Raw genomic sequence first — 10,234 nt, 5'->3', positions numbered from 1 at the left:
AAGTCTACACTCTTTGTTATAAGTCGGAAGTTGATTTCAGAGACTAAATTGTAAACAAGATAAACTCATCTTTAACAGAAAAAGTTTGAAAAATGTATTGTAATCACAATAAATATTTTCTAAGCCATTACGTCTAGTAAAAATTGCATTTTTGTGTACGTTGATTCAAGAAAATATGAAGGAAGTCAAATTTCACAATATAAGAAGGATGAAAGACCAGTCGGGACTAATCCAAATTCTAACAAATTTCATCTATTTGAATCAAATTGAAAGACAAAGCCAAGACAAAAATAAAGAGTTCATAAAAATGTTGAATTTTTTATACGTTAACTAAAAAACGTCTACACTCTTCGTTATAAGTCGGAAGTTGATTTCTGAGATTAAATTGTAAACTACTTAAACTCATCTTTAACAGAAAAAGTTTGAAAAATTTATTGTAATTACAATAAATATGTTCTAAGGCAGTACATCAAGTAAAAATTGCATTTCTATGTACATTGATTCAGGAATATATGAAGGAAGTCAAATTTCACTCTAGAAGAGGGACAAAAGACCAAGCAGAACTAATCCAAATCCTAACAAATTTCATCTATCTTGAATCAAATAGAAAGACAAAGACAACACAAAAAGAAAGTGTTCATAAAAATGTTGAATTTTATATACGTTAACTCAAAAAGTCTACACACTTCGTTATAAGTCGGAAATTGATTTCTGAGACAAAATTGTAAACTAGATAAACTCATCTTTAACAGAAAAAGTTTGAAAAATGTATTTTAATTACAATTAATATGTTCTAAGGCAATACGTCAAGTAAAAATTGCATTTCTTTGTACGTTGATTCAAGAAAATATGAAGGAAGTCAAATTTCACAATAGAAGAAGGATGAAAGACCAAGAAGAACTAATCCAAATCCTAACAAATTTCATCTATCTTGAATCAAATGGAAAGACAAAGCCAACACAAAAAGAAAGAGTTCATAAAAATGTTGAATTTTTTATACGTTAACTTAAAAACGTCTACACTCTTCGTTATAAGTCGGAAGTTGATTTCTGAAACTATATTGTAAACTGGATAAACTCATCTTTAACATAAAAAGTTTGAAAAATGTATTGTAATCACAATTAATATGTTCTAGGACAGTATGTCTAGTAAAAATTGCATTTCTATGTACGTTGATTCATGAATATAGGAAAGAAGTCAAATTTCACTATAGAAGAAGGACGAAAGACCAAGAAGAACTAATCCAAATCCTAAAAAATTTCATCTATCTTGAACCAAATAGAAAGACAAAGCCAACACAAAAAGAAAGTGTTCATAAAAATGTTGAATTTTATATACGTTAACTCGAAAAGTCTACACACTTCGTTATAAGTTGGAAATTTATTTTTGAGACAAAATTGTAAACTAGATAAACTCATCTTTAACAGAAAAAGTTTGAAAAATGTATTGTAATTACAATTAATATGTTCTAAGGCAATACGTCTAGTAAAAATTGTATTTATATGTACGTTGATTCAAGAAAATATGAAGGAAGTCAAATTTCACCATAGAAGAAGGATGAAAGACCAAGAAGAACTATGCCAAGTCCTAACAAATTTCATCTATCTTGAATCAAATAGAAAGACAAAGCCAACACAAAAAGAAAGAGGTCATAAAAATGTTGAATTTTACTTATGTTAACTCATAAAAGTCTACACGCTTCGTTATACGTCTGAAATTGATTTCTGAAACTAAATTGTAACCTAAATAAACTCATCTTTAACAGAAAAAGTTTGAAAAATGTATTGTAATCACAAATAATATGTTCTAAGGCATTCCGTCTAGTAAAAATTGCATTTCTATGTACGTTGATTCAAGAAAATATGAAGGAAGTCAAATTTCACAATATAAGAAGGATGAAAGACCAGCCAGAACTAATCCAAATCCTAAAAGATTTCATCTATCTTGAATCAAATAGAAAGACAAAGCCAACAAAAAAAGAAAGAGTTCATAAAAATGTTAAATTTTATATACGTTAACTCAAAAAAGTCTACACACTTCGTTATAAGTCGGAAATTTATTTCTGAGACTAATCTGTAAACTAGATAAACTCATCTTTAACAAAAAAAAGTTTTAAAAGAAGGGTGAAAGACAAAGAAGAATTAATCTAATTCCTAACAAATTTCACCTATCTTGAATCAAATAGAAAGACAAAGCCAACACAAAAATAAAGAGTTCATAAAAATGTTGAATTTTTTATACGTTAACTCAAAAAAGTGTACACACTTCGTTATAAGTCTGAAATGGATTTCTGAAACTAAATTGTAAACTAGATAAACTCATCTTTAACTGAAAAAGTTTGAAAAATGTATTGTAATCACAAATAATATGTTCTAAGGCATTCTGTCTAGTTAAAATTGCATTTCTATGTACGTTGATTCAAGAAAATATGAAGGAAGTCAAATTTCACAATATAAGAAGGATGAAAGGCCAGCCAGAACTAATCCAAATTGTAACAAACTTCATCTATTTGAATCAAATTGAAAGACAAAGCCAATACAAAAATAAAGAGATCATAAAAATGTGAATTTTTTATACGTTAACTCAAAAAAGTCTACACTCTTCGTTATAAGTCGGAAGTTGATTTCTGAGACTAAATTGTAAACTAGATAAACTCATGTTTAAAAGAAAAAGTTTGAAAAATATATTATAATCACAAATAATATGTTCTAAGGCATTCCGTCTAGTAAAAATTGCATTTCTATGTACGTTGATTCAAGAAAATATGAAGGAAGTCAAATTTCACAATATAAGAAGGATGAAAGACCAGCCAGAACTAATCCAAATCCTAACAAATTTCATCTATCTTGAATCAAATAGAAAGACAAAGCCAACAAAAAAAAGAAAGAGTTCATAAAAATGTTAAATTTTATATACGTTAACTCAAGAAAGTCTACACACTTCGTTATAAGTCGGAAATTCATTTCTGAGACTAATCTGTAAACTAGATAAACTCATCTTTAACAGAAAAAGTTTTAAAAGAAGGGTGAAAGACCAAGCAGAATTAATCTAATTCCTAACAAATTTCACCTATCTTGAATCAAATAGAAAGACCAAGCCAACACAAAATAAAGAGTTCATAAAAATGTTGAATTTTTTATACGTTAACTCAAAAAAGTGTACACACTTCGTTATAAGTCTGAAATGGATTTCTGAGCCTAAATTGTAAACTAGATAAACTCATCTTTAACTGAAAAGGTTTGAAAAATATATTGTAATCACAAATAATATGTTCTAAGGCATTACGTCTAGTAAAAATTGCATTTCTATGTACGTTGATTCAAGAAAATTTCAGAATAGAAGAAGGATGAAAGACCAAGAAGAACTAATCCAAATCCTAACAAATTTCATCTATCTTGAATCAAATAGAAAGACAAAGCCAACACAAAAAGAAAGAGTTCATAAAAATGTTGATTTTTATATACGTTAACTCAAAAAAGTCTACACACTTCGTTATACATCTGAAATTGATTTCTGAGACTAAATTGTAAACTAGATAAACTCATCTTTAACAGAAAAAGTTTGAAAAATGTATTGTAATTACAATTAATATGTTCTAAGGCAATACGTCTAGTAAAAATTGCATTTCTATGTACGTTGATTCATGAAAATATGAAGGAAGTCAAATTTCACAATATAAGAAGGATGAAAGACCATGCAGAACTAATCCAAATCCTAACAAATTTCATCTATCTTGAATCAAATATAAAGACAAAGCCAACACAAAAAGAAAGAGTTCATAAGAATGTTGAATTTTATATACGTTAACTCAAAAAAGTCTACACATTTCGTTAAAAGTCGGAAATTGATTTCTGAGACTAAATTGTAAACTAGATAAACTCATCTTTAACAGAAAAAGTTTGAAAAATGTATTGTAATTACAATTAATATGTTCTAAGGCAATAGGTCTAGTAAAAATTGCATTTCTATGTACGTTGATTCAAGAAAATATGAAGGAAGTCAAATTTCACAATAGAAAAGGATGAAAGACCATGCAAAACTAATCCAAATCCTAACAAATTTCATCTATCTTGAATCAAATAGAAAGACAAAGCCAACACAAAAACAAAGAGTTCATAAAAATGTTGAATTTTATATATGTTAACTCAAAAAAGTCTACACATTTCGTTATAAGTCGGAAATTGATTTCTGAGACTAAATTGTAAACTAGATATTTTTTTTGCTAAATCCAGATTGTATTAATGAATAGCCAATATTTACAAAGAGATCACAAGAAAAGAGGTCCTAAGACCCCAAAAACTTACAAACTATTTAAATCTGAAATAAGAAACATAAGGAAATTCTAAATGCCTAAGAAAATCCGGCCTTTCATCAAAGCTTAAACCTTCACCATTTCTAAGATAACATCCCCTCTTTGCCATACAATCAGCTGCAAAATTTGCCTCACGAAAAGTATGAACAAAACGAATAGAATCATAACTGTTATTAATTCTTCTCCACCTGTGTTTAACAAACCAAGGAAGATTTGTACCCGTCAAGGCAGCAATAGCTCCCATTGAATCTGAACGCACAAGAACCTTTCTCATATTCCACTTCAAAGCCCATTCTAAACCAACAATAATACCATAAATTTCAGCCAAGAAATTATTTGTAATTCCCAGCCCAATGCTCATAGCCCCAACAAAGTTACAATCCGCATCACGCACCACAACACCAGCCCCTGCAACACCTGGGTTTCCTTTTGCCGCACCATCACAACATAATAAAATCTCATCCCTATTAGGAGGATGCCAAAAAAATTCAATTGGATCGACCTGATGAACCTGCCTATGAGCCACACGGAAGTGGTTCAAAATTTCCAAATCTGTTGAAGTATTACGCATGGAACTCTTCACCCAAACAGAATATTCATGAACCAAAAAGAAAACTCTCTTCTTGAAGAAGTGAATGTTAGCTGCCAAATTTTGAAAACAAGCTAAATTCCTAGTCTGCCACAACTCCGAGCGAATCACCAAGTTAGTAAGAAGCCATAAATCCTTAATAATACGACTCCTACCTTTTGCTGATTTATAAGAGGTCACAACATCATAATAAGGTCTTAAATGAAACAAACCTGAACACCACTGCCAGATTTGCATAGCAAACGGACAACTCCAAATAATGTGCTCCAACGATTCCTCATCAGCATTGCATAAGTAACATTTGTTGGCTAATTCAATTTTGAATCTACTCCTAATCATGTCTTGAGTAGCACAAACCTCTCTACAAATCTTCCAATTCTGGGCAGCAAGTTTAGGATGAATTTCCTTCCTCCACAAAAGACCATACACCGCTGAAGTTGAATACTCCCTTCTAATGAGATTCTTAGCTGAAGAAACAGAAAAACGTCCATTCATCTCTGGCATCCAAATTCTACAATCCTTCCCTCCTTGTAACAAAGGCAAATCCTCCAAGACTACCCCAGCACGCATCAAATTCTGGAGATGAACACCCTGCAACTGCCAAATATCATTATCAATAATATCACTAACCTTAACATTTCTGTCAAGGTCAGTTTCATTAAGCAAATCAGCAATGCTCTCATTCCCATACCAAACATCAAAATAAAGAGATGTAGCCCTCCCATCACCAATAAGAACCTTAGAATGCTTGTCCACAATAGAATGAATCAATTTAATGCCCGGCAGAATTGAAGATTTCACACCATAAAGTTTGATACCACCATTTCTAGTAGTAAACTTTGCCCACAAAAAACGAGCCCATTTCTTGTCTGAAGAACGAATACTCCACCACAGCTTCATGAGAAGAGCTTTATTAATAACAACCATGCTGGTTATACCAAGACCACCTTCCTTAAGAGGACAACAAACTTTAGGATACCCAACAACAAATTTCCTAGTAACATCAGCATCACCAGACCAAAGAAAATTACGAATGGCTCTTTCCGCCTGCTGAACAAACTTTCTAGGCCACTTGTACACCGCCATGTTGTGAATGGCATAGCTAGCTATCACTGAATTAATAAGAACAACTCTATCTTGAAAAGAAAGTAATCTTCCCTTCCAAACCGAAAGTTGATTCTTTATTTTCTCAATCACATTGCTTATGTGATGATATCGAACAACCCCAGGCATGATCTGAACTCCCAAATATCTGTCCGGAAAATTGGAAACTTCCATACCAAGCAAATTAGTGATAGTTCCACAGCGACTCAATGAACCACCACCATAATAAACCTTACTCTTTTGACGACAAACAGATTGCCCAGAGGCACTTTGATATTTACCAAGCAAAGATAGAAGATTATGCAAACTCTTCATATTGCCTTTACAAAAAATCATAATGTCATCAGCAAAGAAAAGATGAGTGGGAGAAATACCTTTCTTTGAGAGCATTGGCGTCATCTTCTTTTCCACAAACAATTTCGTGAGATTTCTACTCAGAACATCTTCAATAAGAACAAAAATAAGGGGAGATAAGGGATCACCTTGCCTCAGACCTCTATTGATTGTGAAGAAACCCTCAGGACTTCCATTAAGAAGAATAGAAATCCTTGCTGAATTAAGGATTGACCAGATCCAAGAACACCATCTATGAGAGAAACCATATTTTCGAAAAACCTCTAAGACAAAGGACCAGCTAACCGTGTCAAAAGCTTGAGTAATATCTAGCTTCAACCCCAAATTACCATCCCTCCGCTTAGTTTTTAAATCATTGATCATCTCCGACGCCACACTAATGTTCTCATGGATATTTCTCCCCTTCATAAATGCAACTTGCTCTTCTGAAACCAAATTATCAAGAACACTCCCCAGTCTTGTAGCTAAAATCTTAGTAAAAATCTTAAAGAAAAATTACTAAGACCAATAGGCCTGAAGTTTCGAAGAGAATTGGCCCCTCTAAACTTGGCAAGTAAAATAATAAGACTAGAATTAGTACCTTGAGGAATCATCTGCCGACGCCAGCAATACGTGACAACATTGAAAAGGTCTTGCTGAATCACATCCCAGCAATGCCTATAGAAACAACCAGAGAAACCATCCGGCCCAGGGGCACTATCAGCGCCAAGATCAAAAACAACATTCTTAATCTCTTCAATAGTAGGAATCTCATCCATTCTCTGACTATCTTCCACGGAAATAATGTTATGATCATATTGAAACAAAGCATCATCAATAGGCAACTCAGCACCATTAAATTTATCCTCAAAATATTTAATTTGGACACAATCAGTTATAACAACCCCATTATCATCCACCAACTCCGAAATCATGTTACTACTCCTTCTAGTCCTAATATTGGCATGAAAAAAAGAAGTATTACTAGCACCTTCCTGAAGCCATTTATTTCTTGACTTTTGCTTCAACATAGTAGCTTGTTGTGCACGAATTTCCTGAAGAGTAACTGAAGCCTCCTTGGCATAATTCAGCTTAGTTACATCTTCTGGATCCTCATCTGAAATTGTAAGCGCCACTTCCATAGTCAACTGCGCTTGCTTGAGCTTAGCATACACATTTCCAAAGACACGTAAATTCCACTCTTTCATGATAACCTTTAACCTTTTAAGTTTGGAAGGAAAAATAAAAGCAGGCGTACCAGTAATAAGGGCGTTCCAACTCTCACTCACCATGCGCATGAAGTCTGAATGAGAGAACCACATCTTCTGAACTCTAAAAGGAGCTCGTTTCGGTCTAGTATTAACAAAAGGAAAGCCAATAAGAGTGGAATGGTCAGAAACTTCACGAGGAAGAGCTTTACACCTCCAATTCTCAAACTTAATAAGCCACGCCTCATTAATCAAAGCTCTATCTAGCTTACAAAGAATTCCATTAGCCCAAGTGAACTTAGAACCCAAAAAATCAGCTTCAAAAAGATCATTATCCTCCATCCAATCACTAAAATCATTGATGACTGAAGTACGTGGTTGTCTACCTCCTCTCTTCTCCTCATTGCGAAGAACACAATTAAAATCACCCATAACCAACCATGGAGTATTATTATCAACTGAAGAAAGTTGCTGCCATAAACTTCTTCTCGTGACACGTAAACAGCTAGCATGAACAAAGGAAATCAAAACCCCCTCTTCAATAGTAATAGCTTGCCTACTTCAATAGTAATAGCTAGAATTCATAACTACAGGCGTAGCTATGCAGTTGGACCAAAAAATCCATATGTTTCCTTTAGACGAACCAACAGAATTATGAATAACTTCTTTCTTATAGCCATCCACATATAAAGTTTGCAAGAAATTTAAAGTACAATGTACCTTTGGCTCTGCAATACATAAAATATCCGGCTTGAAATCATGAAATAACTCACGCAACTTATTCTTAGCAGCATCACGTGCAATGCCATTTATGTTCCAATATAGAACACGCATTAAAAACCAGTTTTGGAGGAGTTAATATCAATCTGAGAAGTTGCACCAGAATTAATTCTTGGTAAACTTCCTTTTTCAGCACAAATTCTCAAATTGGAGTCCTGAAGGGACTCGGAATCAGAAGTATTCCTACCCTCAGTAGTATTCACTACCTTATGCATGGATTGCATGCGAACACGCCTAGCTTCTTGATCAGCCCTAAACTTTGCATCAGCTGAACTCTCCTCCACATCTTGAATTGTTTCAATAGCATTATATCTGTTTTTATTCAAAAGAAACTCCCCAGCCGTAAGCTGATCACAAAGAGGAGTAGGAGTTGCGGTCACAATCCTAACAGGTTTGGGAATCCTAGTTCCAACCAAACTTATTATAGTTGATGGATTAGTCTCACCCACTTTTCCATTCTTAACTAAAACTGATTTTGAAGCCTGCGCTTGTTTAGTTCTCGCCAATTCAACATAGACAGATTCAAAATCATCTTTGGCTTGTGCCATAACAACCTCCAACTGCTGAGCCTTCACCAGCTTAGCAGCAAACTCCACATCAGCTTCTTCACCAGCAATATTATCAACAACATCACGAACATCTACATTGACGTTGTGAGATTTTTTTTTACCCTTCTTCTTACGCCTAGCCACTTGCCATTCCCCACCAGCAGGTTTAGGAATATTGCTCACGCCAGGTTGAGAATCATCAACGCTAACTTGTTTGCTTACCACAAGTTGTCGCTCAGTATTTTCCTTGTGCTGCTTTCTACATTCATGATCAGTATGCCCAATCAACTTGCACTTGGAATAATATTTTGGAACTTTTTGAATCTCAACAGATTGCCAAAAATCTAAACCCCCAACCGTAATATGAATAGCATCAGTAGCTGCTTCAGCAAAATTAATATCCACCAAAACTGATGCAAAGTGACCATATTCATGAGCAAGAGTACGTCTATCAACCACAATTGGAGTTCCTAATGATTTATCCAAGGACAATAGCGTTTTTTCTGTCCAGAATTCTAATGGAAGCCCTGGAAAAGAAACCCACACGGAAGCATGAGATGATATTTTTTTTTCAGCATCAAAACCAGGAAACCATTCAATTAGGGTTAGCTTTTGATGCCTCAAAAACCAAGCTTCAGCATTCAAAAGCTTGTCTTTTGCTGTTTGGGATTGTAACTTGATGGTGAAGAAACCTCTACTCATAGGAATTAGCTGAACCGCACCTTGACCTAGCTGCCATTGATGTTCCAAATCAACCTTCACCTCTTGGAAAGTAATTCCTTTGAAATCTAAACGTCCAATAAGACTGAATTTCCAAATATCACAACCTTCCAAATAGAAAGATTCAGGTAAAACAATCGCTGGTTTGCCTTCTTTTAACGTTGGCAATGGTAAAGAACTGAGATCAATAGATGTTGTTGGAAGCTGTTGCTTCCCCTTCACCTGATCAGCATAAGTACGAGACCTAACATGAGACGCATGAGAAGCATCTCCCATCTCAAATCACCCGTAGATGATTGAGGAGAACCAAAAAAATTGAAAAGTTTGAAAACCCAAAACCCTAAGGAAAAATCGCCTCAGAGCCAAGAGAGAGAAAATATGTCTTCTTTTGAACTATGACCCTAAGTCGTTACCTATACTTTTGTGTATTCTTTTGAACCATCCTCTTAAATTTACCAGTTTTAGTATATTATTAGATGTTTTAAACAGTTTCTAGCGGTCCAGGTAACATCTATTAATTCTCTAATCTTAAAGAACTATGAGTTATAGATAATAAGCCTACTACGAAACTAAGCAGCTTCATATACTTTTGTATTCTTTTGAACTATCCTCTTAAATTTACCAATTTTAGTTTATTATT

The 10,234-nt window shown here is 33.8% G+C and overlaps 1 protein-coding gene across 1 annotated transcript; it reads right to left on the bottom strand.

Annotated features, from left to right (window-relative positions):
* Window positions 1–8,379: 8,379 nt before the first annotated feature.
* On the bottom strand, window positions 8,380–9,870 carry LOC113327580. The gene is made up of 2 exons (XM_026574757.1): window positions 8,772–9,870; window positions 8,380–8,612 (listed from the first exon to the last, which is right to left on the bottom strand). Exons 1-2 carry the CDS (start codon window positions 9,868–9,870, stop codon window positions 8,380–8,382), a joined length of 1,332 nt encoding a protein of 443 aa, XP_026430542.1.
* Window positions 9,871–10,234: the final 364 nt, after the last annotated feature.

This window comes from Papaver somniferum, unplaced genomic scaffold (genome assembly GCF_003573695.1).
Source record: "Papaver somniferum cultivar HN1 unplaced genomic scaffold, ASM357369v1 unplaced-scaffold_104, whole genome shotgun sequence".
Lineage (NCBI taxonomy): Eukaryota > Viridiplantae > Streptophyta > Magnoliopsida > Ranunculales > Papaveraceae > Papaver > Papaver somniferum.
This window is presented reverse-complemented; position numbering and strand designations above follow the sequence as displayed.